At 43.7% G+C, this 19,584-nt stretch overlaps 1 protein-coding gene across 1 annotated transcript in view; it reads right to left on the bottom strand.

The window, feature by feature from the left end:
* The window catches only part of LOC145395035 (uncharacterized), a 17,252-nt gene extending 3,258 nt beyond the window's left edge, over positions 1-13,994 (bottom strand). Inside the window, exons 1-13 of the mRNA XM_080268779.1 lie at positions 13,931-13,994; positions 13,293-13,415; positions 13,039-13,193; positions 12,343-12,454; positions 11,233-11,408; positions 7,863-7,997; positions 6,989-7,091; positions 5,783-5,954; positions 4,655-4,763; positions 3,340-3,426; positions 2,236-2,410; positions 1,478-1,599; positions 610-795 (exon numbers count right to left, since the gene is read on the bottom strand). Of these exons, the coding sequence (XP_080124905.1) occupies positions 610-795; positions 1,478-1,599; positions 2,236-2,410; positions 3,340-3,426; positions 4,655-4,763; positions 5,783-5,954; positions 6,989-7,091; positions 7,863-7,997; positions 11,233-11,408; positions 12,343-12,454; positions 13,039-13,193; positions 13,293-13,415; positions 13,931-13,994 (1,719 nt within the window). The remainder of the gene's footprint in view (positions 1-609; positions 796-1,477; positions 1,600-2,235; positions 2,411-3,339; positions 3,427-4,654; positions 4,764-5,782; positions 5,955-6,988; positions 7,092-7,862; positions 7,998-11,232; positions 11,409-12,342; positions 12,455-13,038; positions 13,194-13,292; positions 13,416-13,930) is intronic.
* Positions 13,995-19,584: the final 5,590 nt, after the last annotated feature.

The following is a 19,584-nucleotide window of genomic DNA, read 5'->3' as shown; positions in this document are numbered from 1 at the left end:
GATGGAACTGTGATGGTACTATGATGGCACTATGATGGCACTATGATGGTATTGTGATGGCACTATTATGGCACTATGATGGCACTGTGATGGCACTATGATAGCAATATTATGGCGCTATGATGGCTCTGTGATGATACTATGATGGCACTATGATGGCACTATTATGGCACTATGATGGCACTATGATGGCACTAATGGAGGCTCTCTTAGTATCAAGCCTTTCCCTTATCTCTTATCAACCTTAACATTTTCCTATCCCACCCTTTTCCAAACCCTTCCCCCTCTTGCCTCACCTGCCCATCAGTGTGGCTCTCAGTTTTTTATGTCCCCCCCTTTTGGGTGCCATTTTGACTTTCATGCTTTCCCTGTCCCAGCCATCCCCTCACACTTTCTCTGTCCCAACCTTTACTATCCCTTTTCCTCACACTTCCTCTGTCCCAGCCTTCCCTATCCCTCTCACACTTCCTCTGTCACAGCCTGCTCTATCCCACACTTCCTCCGTCCCAACCTTTGCTCTCTCTTTTCCTCACACTTCCTCTGTCCCAACCTTTACTATCCCTTATCCTCACACTTTCTCAGACCATCCCTATCCCTCTCCTAGCCCACCTGTCCCTCCGGCGTGGTCCCTTCGAACTTAACGTCCCCCTTGTTGATAGCCTCAGCGATGTTGGTCCTGGCTGTGCTCCCGGGCGTCATTTGGTGGAACAGATCGGGGTCCAGTTGGCTGATCTCCGGGTGGCGGTAGAGGAGCACAAATTCTACCCACGCTTCGCCGTCCTCCTCCGTCAGCGTCTGCGTGAGGAGGTAGGGGAGGAAGTGAGGGAAGGAGATAAGCAGGGAGGAAGTAGAGGAGGAGGTGAGGGAAGGAAATAAGCAGGTAGATGGTTAAATGGATGGACTGATAAATAAAGAGATTGATTATTTGACTGGCTGATTGACTGGGTGATTAAGTGAATGATTCATAGACAGGTAGGTAGGTAGGTAGATAGACAGATAGATAAAAAGATAGATAGATTAAAGAGAGAGACAGACAGACAGAGACAGTCAAGAGGAACAGAGGAAGAGTCAAGAGAACCAGAAAATGTGGGCAGAAGGAGAAAAAGAAAATGGAAGCAATTAGGTGATGAGAGAGTGGAAATAAAGTGCCACGGAACAGCCTTCACGTCCACTCACTGTTATTAGAGAGAGAGAGAGAGAGAGAGAGAGAGAGAGAGAGAGAGAGAGAGAGAGAGAGAGAGAGAGAGAGAGAGCATGAAAGTGTGAGTCATTCTGAGCGTGACTATGGGAAAATGACTAAAAAATATCTACCTATCTGTCTATCTATCTGCCTTATTACTTATTTATTTATTTATCTATCTATCTATCTAGCACCAAGCCCCTGAATCCCGGCAGGAGTGGCCACAAACAAATCGCCTCCACGTCACCCCATCCTCCGCCATCAAGCTGCCCTCCCTCCATCTCAGACGCGACCTACCTTGACCCTGGTGATCCTGAGAGGCGATACTGTTCCCTTCTCCGCTAACAACGTCTGCCAATATTCCCAAAATCTTGTGGAAGTGAAGATGGGCAGTTCTACTACATCAGGCCAGGAGGAGACTGTGGAGGAAGGGAGGAGGAAGGTAGTAGTAGTAGTAGTAGTAGTGGTAGTAATAATAATAATAATAATAATAATAATAATAATAGTAATAATAATAATAATAATAATAATAATAATAATAATAACAATAATGGTAATAATAATAATAATAAAATTATCATCATTATCATTATCATCATCATTCAGACCTTTTTTCTTAACCAAGGATGGAGTTAGGTTGGGTCCAGAAAGGAATGATAAAATAATAAAAATAATAATAATAATAATAATAATAATAATAATAATAATAATAATAATAATAATAATAATAATAATAATAATAATAATAATAATAATAATAATAATAATAATAATAATAATAAAAGTCATATCTGTCTATCTATCTATCTGTCTGTCCATCTATCTTTTTATCTGTCTATCTGTCTTTACTCTCTATCTATCTATCTGTCCGTCTGCCTATCTACCTATCTATCTATGTATCCATGCATCTATCTATCTCCCTGTCTTTATCTATCTATCTACCTGTCCATTTAACTAGCTATCTAACAATCTATTTATCTATTTATTTATTTATCTACCTATCCATCACTCTGTATCTCCATCTCATCCATCAAAACGTCTCCCTATTTCCTCACCATCCAATTTGAACCTGAGATGATCCCTCCAATTGGCAGAGTAACACTGGTACGTATCAAACACCCCAGCATCACTGTACATATCCTCACGTTCGTCACTCTCTAAGTCGAAGTTATAGAGTTGGTAAATATACGCCGAGCCTTTGGGGATGCGACCGTCACTTGTTTCAATGTCCTGGGAGGTAGAGAGAAAGAGTGTTTGGTGAGGGAAGGGACTGGATTCTTTAAATGCGGTGTGATTCGTGAGAGATGCAAAGTGAGGAGGATCGTGGGCAGCAGACGTGAAGGGCGCGTTTGTTGATGATATGGTTATATGGAGAGAATGGGGTGAAATGGGTATAGGTGAGTAAGTTTGATAATGGGAGAAAGCGTGGTAGGCCAAGGAGAAGGTGGATTGATATGGTAAATGAGTGTGTGAGAAAGAGAGGTATGGTAATAGGCTTGGGAACTGACAGAGGATCGAGCTGGCTGGATGAATTTTGTACAGAGTGTATAACAAGGGTTTGGAATCGCTTTTTAACTTGATAGCCGTGTTGGTTCACTGTCTGATAGGTAATTACGAAGCTACGTGTGGACAGGTGTATCTTTCAGGTGGAGCTAGGATTCCAGGGGACTGAATGACGAATGAATGAGTGTGTGGCCCACTTCACTGGATATGCTGTTGATTAGATTTCCCACTGTGATATACCTCACCCCTCCTGCAGGTGAGAAAAAGAGGCTGGATGATGATGGTGATGATGATGGTGATGATGATGATGATGATGGTGATGATGATGATGATGATGATGATATGTGCTTTATTTGGTGTTGTTATCTCAGGGCGATTTCACTCTCGATTTGGGAAGGTTTTCATAGTGAAGGGTAGGATAAGGCAAAAATAATGATTAGATAGAAACTGTCATTCGAAACTTATTAACCTAAAGTAAGAAAAAGAAATGTAATTATTGACTCTCTCTCTCTCTCGCTCTCTCTCTCTCTCCCTCTCTCTCTCTCTCTCTCTCTCTCTCTCTCTCTCACACACACACACACACACACACACACACACACACACACATACACACCAAGAAAAACTGAACCAAATCTAATTTCCCCAGGTGTACTAACATGCAAGGCGGTGACTCTCAGGCTAATTGGCACCTGTCTCTCGAAATACAGGTGTTCTCCCATGCTGGTGATTGTGGATACGTTTTTCTGAAATATACAAAAGCACTATATATCAATCTCTATAATATACCTCACTAAAGAAGCTATATTTTCAGTCCTATAATTTACCTCACTTTAAAAAGATCTAATTTTGGTCCTAAAGTATAATATAGACACAGTATAATCAGTCTTGCTATACACATGCATTGAGTATATCCAGTCTTGCAACGTATATCAAAGAAGTATACTTAATTATGCAATATACATCAACAGGGTATAATGAATTCTGCAATAAACATTACTAGATCGTATCCTGCAACAAGCATCAACAGAATATCATTACCTATGCAATGCACGTCAACGGAATATATAGTAATTACCTTTGCAAAACACATCAACAGAATATCATTACCTTTGCAATACACATCAACAGAATATAAATACTTTTGTAATACACATCAACGGAATTTAGTTACCTTTGCAACATTCATCAACAGAATATCATCACTTCTGCAACACAAACTATCAGAATCACAAACAGTCAATCAGAAATATAATCAGTCTATCAAGGCACATCAACGGAACATAATCCTACCACACGCATCAACGCACCATCTTCAATACACATCAATAGAACATCAACAGAAAACGTAGACAGACAAAAGAAGGAGAAAACGTGCAGATAATGGACAGATAAAAGAGAAATTAAACATGCAATAAAAAGGAAAGCAAGTCTTATGTATACAAAAATCCACGCCAGATCTTATGCCTTTGCCCATCAGAGTAGACTAACACAGGAGAGGCCTAGGTAAGAGGGGAAGCTAACAGGTAACAGAGGACGCCAACGGGAAACAGAGGAGGCCAACAGATAACAGAGGAGGCCACCAGATAACAGATCAATGCAACAGACAGGGAAGCAAGTCCTTACGTAACGGAGAAAGCCAACGGGTAAAAGAAGAGATTAGCAGGTAACAGGAAAATTCAACAGGAGGAGGAGGTCCGCAGACAACAGAACAGGAAAAAAATAACAGATCAAGCCAACAGGTAAACAGAGGCTGGAATCATGAACCATATTTTCATTGGAACAGGGGGCTCCGTAACGTCTCTTCCTTAGCGATTCATTTTTCATTTTTTTACCCGAACATTGTCTTGAATATTATTTTTATAGTCTCAAAATTGACGTGTTTGGAGCCATGCCGTACAGGAGGAGACTGAGGTGTAATGTTGCAGAATGAATCGCAATGGAAGAGGTGTTAAGAACGACCCCATAACTCACATCAGCAAAGGTCCACTGCCAAACCATATGTGTGTTACCGTTGACTGCATCAGGGGGCCAGTCTGATCTCATGCCTCGCCACTCATCACCTGCTATGTAGCGACTTATTCTGTGGAGCGGGTGGAGTGGAGTGAGGTGGAGAGGTGGAGTGGAGGTGAGGTGGGGTGCAGTGGGGTGGAGTGAGGTACGGTGGGGAGATCGGTGGGGTGGATGGTGGAGGGTTGAGACGGTTGGGATTTGGGTAGAGAGGGGAGAAATAGGGTGTGTGTAATTCACCGGGTCGGTCAGGATCACTTGATGGTCGTGATCGTCAGCTTTTACCCTCCCGGAAGGGAGCTGAGAGCTCATATAGTCCGATCTAAGGGCAAGGCTGTGACCTTCACACACGCACACACCCGTCCCCTTGCTCAAGGGGGACAGTAACCACCCACTTCGTCAGTGAAACTTTTCGCAACCTGAGCGAGGCGCGAACTCCCGTCTCCCAGATGGCAAGCGAGAACGTTACCACTGCGCCAGCGAGCGGTGTGTGTGTGTGTGTGTGTGTGTGTGTGTGTGTGTGTGTGTGTGTGTGTGAGAGAGAGAGAGAGAGAATGTGCAAAAAAATGGAGCGAATCTGTGACTGAAAAAATATGGTGGGTGAGAGGTAGGATGGAGAATTAAAGTAAGCGGGAGAAACAGGGAATGCAAAAAGTATTAATTAACTCAGGAATGCATACAGACAGACCAAAAGTATTCAAATCACGACCAGAAAGCATAAATATTCAAAACCACGACCTCAGCCTCGCCCTGGTCCATGGTAAGCATAGTTGGAGGTGTCGGAGCCTAGGAATGCATTTGAGTTTGTGAGAATTCAAGTGAGCATAGAAATGAACTGTAAAATATTCAGATCAAGTCGACATGCACCATTTTTTCCTTTCTGTCTTTCTTTTTTCCTTATTTTTCTCTCTTTTAGCCTCATCCCTGGCCATAGTAGTTGTAGTTTGTGATGTTTGAGCCGAAGTGTGCGTTTGAGTCTGTGAGAATTTTAGTGAGCATAGAAATTAACTAAAATATTCAAATCACGTCTCCATGCCCCCTTTTTTCTCTCTATGTCTCTTTTTTCTTTATTTTTCTCTCTTTAAGCCTCACCCCGGGCCATAGTAGGTGTAGTTTGTCATGTCTGTGCCGAAGAACGCGTTGGGGTTGTCGGCCCAGAGGTGCGCGATCCCGGTGATGTCCGCCCAGTCTGTTCTGGTGTTGTTGATGACGTTGATGCGGCACACCCCCTCGCCAAAACCCCAAGGCACCGTGAACGACAGACCTGGGGAACCACAAGTGTATAGTAGTAGTGGTAGTGGTGGTAGTAGTAGTAGTAGGAATAGTATTGGTGGTGGTGGTAGTTGTAGTAGTAGTAATGGTGGTGGTGGTGGAAATAATAATAATTATAAGAGTAGTAGTAGTAGCAGTAGTAGTAGTAGTAGTAGTAGTAGTAGTGGTAGTAGTAATAGTGGTAGTAGTAGTAGTATTAGTAGTAGTAGTAGTAGTATATTTCGGGTGAAGGACAATCTGGGACAAAAATTCATCTGGTTTTCCACCGCCTCTGTTCCACACTTATATCATGTCCGTCACTTTCCTCCCTGACGCATCACATCAAAGATATTCATGAATGGGCAGAGAAACCTATTAAGCCCCTCTCGACTTAGGAATACTAGCTAGCAGAGGAAAATGGATGGAAAAGGTGAAAGAAGAGACGAAAATGTGTCCCCAGTTGTTCTTCATAAGGACGGGATGGGAAATGCATAGGATACGGAAAGGTAGGCTAGGTCACAATGGGGTAAAGGTAAAGAATATTAGGTTATGGTAGGGTAAGGCGAGGGTAGAGCAGAGTAAAGGAACGTGAAGAACAAGGCTAGGGAACGACAGGGGTTGGGAAGGATTAGGTAGGGCTGGTTGAGGCAGGGTAGGCTAGAGAGGGGCAGGTGTATGAGGAAGGGCAAAGGTAAGGGAAAGTAGTCTCGAAAGAATGGTTGTAAATGTTGTAAAATGTTGTAAATGTTGGGTCAGAGGTTGAATTCTGTATTTTTTCTACCTCTTCGGGCTACACAGAACCCGTCTCTCTGTAACGTTAAGAGAAAATAAATAATTTAAGATCTAACCTGTGCCTCTTTCCCATCCAACATTTCTACTCGTTACAATGGCCCACCTATGAATTCGGCTCTTGTATTTTGTAGCTGTGTGTGTGATGGTAGTAGAATTAACAGCCAATCTCTTATTTCTCCTACTTCTACTTCTACTTCTACTTGTTTATCGTAGAAATTCGTCAAGAAAATTTACGAAACGGACCCGCCATCTTACCGTCATTAAAGTCGAAGATCTCAGAGGTCGTGATGGTCTCCCTCGGTGTGCTTATGAAGTCGTGGTCTATGCGGTACAATTGTTTCTCAAAGTCGTACCAGCCCTGAACAAAAGGCGAAAGGAAAGCATTTAGGCCCTTCCGGAAGCATATTACAAAGCATCATCATCATCATCGTCATCATCATCGTCAGTATCAGTATCATCATCATCGTCATCATCATCCTCATCACACCAGTATCCTCCTCCTCATCATCCTCCTCCTCATCATCATCATCAACATCATCGTCGTCATCATCATCATCAGTATCATCATTATCATCATCATCATCGTCGTCGTCATCATCATCAATATCATCATCATCATCATCTCCAGCATTGAAAACTATATGGAGGTTAGTGTGTTGATGCTGATTTATGCTACATGGAGAGAGTGGAGAATAAGAGACTAACTAGGAGAGTACATATGAGTGAGGTGGAGGAGGGGAGAGGAAGAGGGAGACCGAGGATGAGATGAAGGGACTGGGTGGAGGGGTACAGGAGTGAGGGGGTGTGAGTTGGAGGGGACAGAATGACATGGAGGCGATTTGTCTGTGGTCAACCCTTTCAGCATTAAGGCGTCTGACCAGGAATAGACAGACAGATAGATGGATACATGGATGGATGAATAGATGGATAGGTAAATAGATAGATAGATAGATAGATAGGTAAATAGATAGAAAGATAGACTGATTGACCGATTGACTGACTGACTGATCGATAGACAGACATACAGAAATAAATAATAACTAGACAGACAGACAGACAGATAAACAGACAGACAGAGAGGTAAACAGACAGACAGACAGGTAGACAGAATGCTACACCTGTCACTCACGTCTGCCCAGGTGATAGCGTTGGCATCTGTCTCTCGCACCTCAAGGCTAAACGTAAACAAACGATCCTTGGAGAAGTCGGGGAAAGAGTGATTCGGCTCCCCCACCAGCGCCGAACAGTACAGGTCTTGAGGGATCTGTGAGAGACGTTATTTACGTATTTATTTATGTATTTATTTATTTAGTTACTTATTTATTTTATTTCTTTGATTTTATTTTTTTTGTAAACATTGGGGGAAGTTTGATTCGTCGCAACTGGGGGGTTCTTGTACTGATGGGGTTAGGTAGGAAGTTGTGGTGTGTTTGGGGTTAGACAAGCACACACACACACACACACACACACACACACACACACACACACACACACACACACACTTCTGGGAAAGCTTTTTTTTTTATTACAGGAAGCAGTTCATTGTCTGCATTGTTAAACTCTATAATTATTTTCCAGTGCAAACTAACTTATTTTTGTTACTTTCTTCCCTTCCATGTTTGTCAGTGTCTATCTGTCTATCTATCTATCTGCCTGTCTATCTATCTATCTATCTGTGTGTGCCTGTCATCTATCTATCTTCTGTCTATTTATCTATCTGTCTATGTATTTATGTATCTATTTATCTGTCAATCTGTCTAGCCATCTTACTATCTATCTGTCTACCTTCGTTCCTAATCATTTCTCTCTCTCTCTCTTTCTCTCTCTCTCTCTCTCTCTCTCTCTCTCTCTCACACACACACACACACACACACACACACACACACACACACACGCACACTTCCCGGTAGGTGAGTCACGGGAGCTTCTTTACACCTCTCATATTCCACCTCAACTGTCGCCCTGAGTTTGAAGCAGGCAGGCAGGGTTAGGCAGGGAGGTAGGCAGGCAGGCAAGGAGGCAGGGAGGTAGGAAGTAGGTAGGCAGGGAGTGAGACAGACAGGCAAAGAGTTAGACAGGACGGTAGATAGGAAGGAAGGTTGGAAGGGAGTTAGGGAGGTAGGTAAGAAGGGAGTGAGGCAGGGGTTAAGGTAGGAAGGTAAGTAGGTAGGTAGGCAAGGAAGTAGGTAGGAAGGAAAGCAGTGAGTCAGAGAGGTTAGGAGGAAGGGAGGAAGGGGGAAAGTGAAGCAGAGGGAGGGAGGGAAGGGGCTATAGAGGATAGGGGGAGGAGAAGGGAGGCAGCGGGGTGGGGGAGGAATGACGTAGGAAGGCAGGGACAGGCTAAGTGGGAAAGGGGTGAGGCAGGCAGGGAGTGAGTGAGTTAGGCAGGGAGGCAGGCGGTGAGGCAGAGAGCACGCTACGCAGGATGTGGTAGGGAGGTAGACAGGAAGGGTGAGTGAGGCTTGCAGGGTGGGCAGATGAGAGAGAGAGAGAGAGAGAGAGAGAGAGAGAGAGAGAGAATGTGAGCGAGTGAGAGAGAGCATAAGGGAGTGTAGTACATGACTCAGTAACCTTAGCATGACAAGGTCCCTAAGCTGTTTAACATTCCAAGGAATAAGGAGTGGAAGGGAGGAGGTAGGAAAGGAGGGAGAGAAGGGAGAGAAGAGGATAGATGGAAGGAAGAAGGGAAGGAGAGAGGGAATGCAGGGAGGGAGTGGACGGTGTGAGAGGGAATGGAGGGAAGGATGGCGGGAAGGAGTGGACAAGAACAGTGAGAAAAGGAAGGAAAGGAGAGAGAAGGAAGGTAGGTAAGGAATGAAATAGGGGAGATGTGAAGTGAGTGAGGGAGGGAGGGAGTTATGAAAGGACGAGACGAAAGAGTAAAGAAGGAAGGAAGGGAAGAAAGCAGGTAGGAAAGAAAAGGATGGAGAGAAAGAAGAAAGAGTAGAGGAACGAACGAAGCTGAAAGGTAAGGAAGGGAAGAAACGAAAGAAGGAGGAGGGAAGGAATGAAGGAAGGCAGGAGGGAAGGAAGGACAATATCAACATTCAAATTTCAGATAACTGACTAACGAGAAGCGCACCAAAAATTACAAAATTCCAAGTCAAAAAAATAAGTGACGTAAGGGATGCGCAAGAGTAAACAATGACGGTGTGAGATAAATTAACTCCGTCACCAGTTATATGTTTCGAGTTTGCTGCTGCCAGACGATTTTACTCAGCTTTTAGGGGATTTCTTGTAGCTAAGGGGTTCATGAAGGTTACATCTAAGCCCTCTAGTTCGAAAAATCCATCCCAACATGAAGAAAATCGTCTGTTGGGAGCAAAACTGAAATTAAATACGTCACTGAATTGAAGTGGTTCTAGAATATTTATCTATGCGGTCCCTAGTAAGGAGGAAGTGCTAGGAAACCAGCTTAGTTGATGGAAATACGGACCTTACAGTTAATATATAATAGAGAGGAACGCCTTCGTGTGGTGGCACAAATATAACCAGGCGGCTCCACTGCCTGGCTATACAAACATCCCTCAACTCCTTCACTATCCCCCACAAGGAGGATGGTGGACTGCAGGAGAAGGGCAATTCTAGCCTGCAGTCCACGGGGTTCACGTTTCAGATGAGAATGGGGCACAACAAAATCATCATCATCATCATCATCATCATCATCATCATCATCACCACCACCACCACCATCATCATCATCATCATCATCTATTACCATCATCACATCATCATCATCATCATCATCATCTATTACCATCATCACATCATCATCTTCTTCTTCATCATCATCATCAACAGGTAACACAAAGGTAACACGGGGGAGAGCTGGAGTGAGCGAGGGAAGGCAGGTGGAGGAAGAGGAAGTGAGGTGGAAGCAGGTGGAAGGAAGCAATTAAAATAAATATCGTTGTTTTTTCCTTTCCTTCCATAGAAAAAAAAATATTATGAACATAGATAATATAATCAAGTAAATTATTTCAAGACATAACCTAGTAAATAATTTCAACACTAAATCCACTAGACCATGAGGCGCCCTGTCGTTCAGAATTCCATACACCTCAGCCAGTCCTTGAACTTAAACCCTGTTGAACCCTATCCGATTGAACTGCCTTGACCCACTAAACCAGCAGGCTACCAATACTTCAGAAACTAAGAAGTGTAGTAATAGTAGTAGAAGTAGTAGTAGTAGTAGAAGTAGTAGTAGTAGCAGCAGCAGTGGTAGTAGTAATAGTAGTAGTAGTGGTGGTGGTAGTAGTAGTTGCAACCCCAGGATCATATGACTGCAGGCTGAAGTTACCTCTCTCCTGCAGTGCACCAATCTCTCTTCCTGATGACAGTGAGCTGAGGGACGTTTGTACAACCTGGCAGCTCCACCGCCGTGTTATATGAGTGCCACCACATGAAGGCACCCCTCCCCAGTGCCCCTAAGAACTGTCAAACCGCAAGTAAACACGTGTAAAGTAAAAAAGTGTAAAAGCGTAAAGACCACAACCCACTAGGAAGGCAGCCTCGTCCACCTCCCCAGGCCTGTAGTACATGACGCTGTGGACCTCTGGCTTCTCCTCGGGGGTTTCTGAGGGTGTGGAGGGGTCCTGGGGCCACACCACCACCTCCCACCCCAGGGGGAACACGATGGTCTGGGTCTCCGGGATCGGCATTATCCAGGTGGGCGCTGGTGAAGGGGGAAGAAGTGTAAGGAAGTGGGGAGAGAGTAAGGATAAGGAAGGAGAAATGTAAGGAAGTGTGGGAAGAGTAAGGAAGTGGGAGAAAAGAGTAAAGAGGTGGGAGAGGAGTAAGGAAGTGGGGCAGAAGTGTAAGGAAATTGGAGAAGAGAATAAGGAAGTAGAGGAAGAGGAGTAAGGAAGTGGGGGGCAAAGAGAAAGTGCATGTTGGTGCGGGCGTGAGTTCTGCATCTACAGTGATACAAAACTCCCTCCCACGTCCACCCACACCCGCCCGGGCCAGCACGCATTTGGTATGGACGCAACCTAAGGAAGTATGGGCCCAGGTGTGAGTAAATGGTGAAATATTGTAGCACACAGACCAAAGGGTACTTGAAATTTAAACTATTCTTTGGTTAGGCATTTTCTCTCACATTTAGCATCTTGGCACAACGGTGAAAAACTTTGAAACAACATCCTCCTTATCATCATCATCGCCATCATCAACAGCATAATCGTCAAGAACAGCATCATTATCATCATTCGTATTATCATTCAGCTCTACTTTCTACCAAAGACATGAATCCAGACAGAAAAAGAATGGAAAAAAAGTAGTACCAAGTAGAAATGGACCACACAGTCATTCATACGTCATCAAAAGCTTCAAAACTGTGGCGCGCGCGCGCGCACACACACACACACACACACACACACACACACACACACACACACACACACACACACACACACACACACACACACACACACACACACACACACACACACACACACGCTTTCTCTCCCCCTGAATATACACACTCCCATGTCCTCACCCACACTCACCCTCCCACCCACACTCACTCTCCCACCCACACCTCCCCCACCGCACACACTCCACACACACACACACACAAACACTCATTCTCCTCCCACCCACTCACGCACCGCTCCAATACGTTGCCATGGTAACGTTGGTGGTTCCGGCGTCATACTCGAATTCGGTGAGGCCGCACCAGTCCCAACGAGACCCCAGCATGCCTCTGTGTTCGTACTCGCCCTGCCTCGCCACCGTCAGGAAAGGGCGGGAAAAGAAGGAGAGAGGCACGTGAGAGGTTAGGCAGGGGCAAATCAGAAAAAAAATAATTAAAAAACGAAATTTATAAAGTCGTCAGTTTCCTAAAACAAAAATATCCCGAAAGCACCGATGAGTTTGTTGATGTTTGTCTTCCGTTGTCAGAAGGGGTAAGGCAATGACAGGAAGAGTATGAAGGAGGAAGGAGGTTACGTAAAGGAAAAAAGCAAGAAAGGAAAAGAAAAGACAAGAAAAAGAAAGAAAACAGATATAAGAAGTCATAACCAATTTTAAATCAGAGTGAAAAAAAAAAAAGTTTGTTGACCGTTCTTCTATTTGACGCGAATAAGAGAGAGAGAGAGAAAGAGAGAGAGAGAGAGAGAGAGAGAGAGAAAGAGAGAGAGAGAGAGAGATTATTATTCTCCTCTGACTTTAAAGCGAGTATTATCCAGTTCTACAACCTCAAGAGGACCCCCGGACCATCGATGCACTCTAGATAGATGGATAGATGGAAAGACAGACAGATAGACAGACAGAGAGATAGATAAATAGATAAACTCCCCACCAACCTTATAGTGCGTGATATTCCATTCGAGTATGCCCAGGAGAACACCCGGACCTATGATGTTGTCCAAGGATATGTTCTGACCAGAGCCCCATAGGACAGGGAACAAATAGGTCGCCTCCTCTAGCCCTCTCACGGTGCAGTCTCCTATGTCCTGACCTTGGGGGGAGGGGGTAGTAGTAGTAGCAGCAGTAGTAGTGGTAGTAGTAGTAGTATCATCAGTATCAGTAACAGACCAGCCTTATACCTCCTACTCACCATTCTTCGGCACACTGATATGCAACATCTGGCCAGTATTCCAGTCAAGGATGTAATGTAGGAGTGAATACTTGGAGAAGAACTTGAGGGCGACTTTGTTCCTTGGCATGTCGTAGTGGTAGTCTGCATAGGTCACTGTGAGGAGAGGAGAGGGTTAGGAGAGAGAGAGAGAGAGAGAGAGAGAGAGAGAGAGAGAGAGAGAGAGAGAGGGAGAGAATGGGAGGAAGAGATGTTGCTTTCAAAACTTAAATTAGTAAGACAGAATACTACACACACACACACACACACACACACACACACACACACACACACACACACAGAACTTTGTAAATTTTAGCCTATATATTCTACTTATTTTCTTTATTGTTTGCAAAGAATAAAGCACCAGGAAAATTACTTGTGAAAATGGTGAAGTGTATTTACTATAAAGAAAACAAAGATAACAGCAGCATGAGGTACAGAAATAAAGTTAAGTATTAAATAAGAACGTACCTGATGAACAGAATAAGAAATAAAAAAAGAAACAATAACAGTAGGCAAAAATGATAAAGTAAATAATCGGTAACAAAATAAATAATGACTGACTAATAAAGATAATGAATGAAAATAACTGGTATTGCCTTATAAATAATACTAACTCAGCCTGATGTCTTTGTCTCCTACCCTGGACACCTCGACCCCTGCTGTGTATTGCTCGGCCATCTCGGGTTTGGGCGGCGGGTCAGCTGTGAGAGAATATATATATATGTACCTGTATCACACACGTATTGTACCTGTATTATGCCACATGCCTAGAGTTCACCTGTATTATACCACATATGTATCTTCATCATCATCACCAATATCACCATCACCACCATAGTCATAGGCATCATCCAGACCTCTTTTCCCACCTAAGGATGGATGCATCACACCTGTATCCTCTGTCTTCTCACCTGTATTATAACACAAACCTCTATTTTTAAATATATGATATGGCATACTTTAATACTCACCAGAATCTCACACTTGAATTCTCACTCGTGCCCTACACAAGTATCTTTACCTGTACCACACACCTGCAATTTATACCTGTCTTCTCACATCTTCACCCACACCTGCCGTAGCCCCTTCACTACAAGAAGCGTGGCTGTAGCACAAACCATATTGATCGAAATATACCATAGATATAGACAGACAGAGAGATAGATAGATAGATATGGATATAAATATGTTTATTAAATTTATTTATTTATTTTCATTTATATTTATATTTGTGTCCACCAAAAAAAAAAATAACACCCATCTCAGTCTAACATCATTTGTATTTATTCCTGCTACCAAGAGACAATTCTATTCAACTTAGAGAATCCCTCAGGCTGCAAGGCTTACATCCATCCCATGTACACCTGCTTAGCACACACACACACACCTGTACACTAAAACACCTGTGCACCCGAGGACACACACATGAAGGCTATTAACCACTTCACCCAGGAGACATATCTATCATTTTTTCCCTTGTACCTCTTTGACGATTTAATTTAATTTAGGAAAACCCTCTCGTAGTCCATGGGTTTATGAGGGCTGTATCTATGCCTGCTAGTTAGAAAAAAAAAAACAGGTTATTGTACTAAAGGGAAGAGGAACCGTAGCTGTGGCTAAGAACTAGATATCGACCCCTATTCCTGAATAATATCGGCTGGAGAGGGGCGCCTTCACGTGGTGGCACTGATATTACCCTTATATTGCAAGATCATACCTATCCTGGCAGCACATTACGCTAAAGTTCATTCATTTTAACCTGAGGAAATTTTAGTTCTATTACTGTTTATTTCACTAACATAATGACAAAACAAGACGGTATTACTAGCTCTACATCCTCTTCATAGCACTTCTTCGTGACTAGCATCATATTTTAGTGCTGCTCTCTTGCTAAAACTCTGCATTTAAGTTGGAGAGATGGCAGTTTTTCGCCTAGTTAAAGTGAACAGAGTATGTACAGGATGGTAGTTATATAGCGCTACACTAGACACTCACGTAGCGTGTCTTATGTGCACAGTCGGCTAGTATGGGTTTGGCTGCCTATCAGTCCATCTAGTGCCAGACACCTTAATCCCGTAAGGGCTGGCCACAAATAAATCGCCTCCATGTCGCCCTGTCTCCTGCCGTTTCTTGTGGTTGCACCAGTGGGGGTAGGAAATGAAGAAATGATGTAGGATAGATACTGATAACACCACTCAAGCCGTACACACAACACATAAGAGATCTAGGAGTGAATGTGAAGTGTAATTCGTGGATCACTCTGTTTACAAGCGACGCAAGAAGGACTGAAACTCACGCTGATCAGCCAGAGGGTTACAGTACTGAGAATCCACGCCGCCCCTATGTCTGCTCCCTACCACCACGCCCACTACACCCACCACCACCCACGCCCACGCCCAGCGCCCCTCCTTCGCCATGGCCTGTGGAAGATATTTTGTAGGTTATTCAGAAGATATTTAATTTACCAAACAGACTTCCATGCCATTCCATTTTTTTTTTCGTTTGATTTTATTTTTACGAACTTAGTCTCCCTCAGTCGCCTACTGTGTCATGCTTACAGTGTGGATTATTATTATTATTATTATTATTATTATTATTATTGCGTTATTTTATCTCTATTAGAGGATTTCCTTTGTGTATGTTGATAGGTTTTGATTTCCTGCTTTACCTTCTAAGAGAGAGAGAGAGAGAGAGAGAGAGACAGCACCCATTCAGTTGACGATATCACCTTTTAAAGTCAAATTATAAACAGCACACACTTCCTCTCTGCCACAACTCAACAGTATCAACCTCAAACTGCCTGCCAAATCAAGAGAGCAGCCCAAACAGAGAAGAAGACCGATAATGCGTGATAATGGGTGATAATGCGTGATAATGCGTGATAATGGGTGGGATAAAACAATAGACGAACGCGGAACCACAAGCGCTAATCTATCATTGGTCAGGATTTGAGATAAAACAAACACTGACTCCTAAGTATTTCTGTCTGTCTGTCTGTCTGTCTGTCTGTCTGTCTGTCTCTGTCTCTGTCTGTCTGTCTGTCTGTCTGTCTCTCTCTCTCTCTCTCTCTCTCTCTCTCTCTCTCTCTCTCTCTCTCTCTCTCTTCCATAAATTCACTGTTCTTCCATTTAACTCCCCCAGACACACCGTAAGCACAACCCTATTAATACCCTAACATCAGATATCTTGGAGAGAGAGAGAGAGAGAAAGAGAGAGACAGACAGAGAGAGAGACAGACAGACAGAGACAGAGAGACAGACAGGCAGGGAGAGAGAGACCTGTAACATCACATCGAAAAACTCTGTGATTATTTGCTTCTCCCTTGTCACTCCAACCCACGTCACCGCCACACTATCGCTATCAGTGTCACGCCCCAGCACATCCTCCCTCACCACACGCTTATCTTCCCCTTGTCATTCACCTTATCTTTGATCATCTTATCTAGCAGCAGTGTGAACCCTCCTCCCCCCCTCCCCCCGTCCCCAAGAGTGAATGAAATATGTAGGTGGTGGAAAGAACACTCACACACACACACACACACACACACACACACACACACACACACACACAGGTCTTGAAAATCTGCTACTGCAAGAATGAGCTAAACACAACACCGTCCGGACTGAAGGGGTTAAGTATCAACAAACGTCATCGGATTCAAGAGGCTGTAATGATAAACAACACAAGGCCGTTCCGTGCAGTGGACCGATGTTTCCTTACGGCAGACTGCGCCTTGCCATGTCGAGAAGCGGGGAAATGTGTGAAGGTTTAGTTTTTGGATGGACGCCGCGTTTGCGTCTCTTCAGCCAGTTAACAGGGGTACTATATCACTTCTTTATTTGGTTACCACCCAACGTTGGCAGTGGTCTCTTGGGTTACAGGAATCCATCAGGCTTGCAATGAGTGTCGAGCCACCTAAGGAAGAAGTAGACAGCGCAGCATTAGTGAGTGATGCCCGCCTTCACCTGCCACCTTTGCATACAGTAACTCACACAACAGGCCCACAGGACGCGAGTGGGTGTGGGCGAGAACTTTCATGGGTTAGTGTACTCAAACCCGCACCAGCAAGCATTGGTGTGGACGCGAACTTAGTTACGAAAGGAAAATTATCCAAAGCCATTATTACTTTTGGCGGGAAAGACAAGGAAAGAAGATTGAAGAATATTCCCGTGCTGCTTGTTCTGTCTACACAGACAAATTCTATAGCTCCTTCACGCTAACTTGACCTAGACTTTCGCCCCTTTGTAGCTTATTTAACATAGTGGCAGAAGGAGACAATGCTACGGCTCTACATCCTTCCCAATGCAATCCGTGACGTGCATAATATTCTAGCGATAACCTCTTTTTACAATTCAGCCTTCAAGATGGAGACATGGTAATTTTATGGCAAGTTAAAGTGTAAAGAGATACAGTTACGACATGGAATTGGCCATTCATTCATTCATTCATCAAATCCTGTGTTGCCTCATGAGGACCGTAGGAGCCCGGGGCTAGGCAAGTTGGTCTTGACATTTAAGATGAGACTGACCAACCTCACTCATCTCTGAGTGACATTACGTGAGTAATAAACCCCAATCAGCCCTTGGATGTAGACCTGCACAGGCTCAGTCCGACTGGAGAGCCTTAATTACCTACAAAACCACCAGGCGTCATAATTTGGTTATATGGTTACCATCCAGCGTAGTAAATGGTTTCCTGTTGTACAGGAAATCATTTGGCATGTCACTCAGTGTAGAGTCACCCGTAGACAGAAGGAAGAGGAAAGACTGAAGGAAAGAAAGACAAGAGAAACGAAGGAAAGAAGGAAAGGAGAGAGGAAAGGGCAGTCACCAGAGAGCAGCACTACATCGAGTGAGTGGATAGTGAGCGTCCCCACCTACCGCTATTATGAATGTGGCGAGGTGAGTCAGTGAGGCTGTGGTTGGTCCAGGGATGAGAGAACAGGGATCGATATTGTGATGACTCATGTAACCGTACGCAAAGGGGAACAGACCACCAGGCAGAGATGTTTACTACTCTCTCGTGCGGCCTTCCATAAAACTATACTTTTTCATTATAACTAGATATATAATTAGCATCTCTCCATCTTGAAATCATAACTATAACATTAGGTTTGCATGTATGTTGCTAGTCATGAAGAAGTGTCCAGGTGATCGTCCTCTTGCAGCTTATTTCACGTAGCTCAGCGGCAGAAGAAAAGAATACTGCAGCTTTACATCCTTTCCATAGCACTTCTTTGCGACTAGTAGCATATTCAAATGTTACTCTAATGTTACAACTCAGTATTCAAAATGGAGAGATACAAATTTGGCCAGGTTGAAGGAAAAAGAGTATAACACAAGAAATACGAGCTTAGGAGTCGAAAGCTTGAGGGTGGAAACATGAGGTATAGCTGGGCTGGAGGGAGAGCAACAGGGAGGAGGTTAAGACACAACTAACGTATTCTCGCTGCCTTAGATTTCATAACACGTCTTCCCTAACGATTTATTTTGTCTGTTCCACCTACATATCCACCTAAATAGTCCACCTGACTACTGATAAAATCCAAATCGAGATTTAAAAGATATAAAAATAACATGGAAGAGAGGACTAGACTTTTACTCTCTGTTTCACGATCATAAGTGAACGTGCAAATTTCGAAATACATCCTCGTTAGCGATTTATTGTCTATAGCGCCTCAGTATCTGGTTATATATTGCTTATGCAGACTATGTAAATATAAAAACTAGAAAAAGTGCGTACACGAGGACACTACGCGGGCATCTGGCAGCACTCATGACTGGAATGTCACACTGTCATAGTATAGAACTTCTCTTTATCAGAATTCTTTTATTCCCCGAACTGTATCTCCTTGGAGCTCGCTTCCCCAGAGTGGTTTCCCCCCAAACTTCAACCTACGGCTGTTCAAGTTCAACTGTTACAGATTTTCATGAATGGAGGACACCTGTAATCAGGTGTATGGATCACTATTTTTTTTATTCTTTTGTTTTTCCTTCCTCTAGTCTGTTATTGTAAAAAAAAAAAAATGAAATAAACTGCTAAGGAAGAGGTGCTGCGAAGTCTCCTATATGCAACAAGAAGACGGCTTCCTGTGTGTGGTTGTGTGTGTGTGTGTGTGTGTGTGTGTGTGTGTGTGTGTGTGTTGGGAGGGAGGGCAGAAGGAAGCCACAAGGCGGGAAGGAATGTTGTCATGTTAAGCCAAGGCCAGTGTCAAGAAAGTGGATATAAGTGGAGCTGCACCTTAGATCATAGTCTCGTTATTTTAGGA

This window comes from Coenobita brevimanus, chromosome 29, assembly GCF_032717465.1.
Source record: "Coenobita brevimanus isolate Jiangsu-jjx chromosome 29, ASM3271746v2, whole genome shotgun sequence".
Classification (NCBI taxonomy): Eukaryota; Metazoa; Arthropoda; class Malacostraca; order Decapoda; family Coenobitidae; genus Coenobita; species Coenobita brevimanus.
Note: the sequence above shows the minus strand (reverse complement) of the source record. Positions and strands in the feature narration are given on the sequence as shown.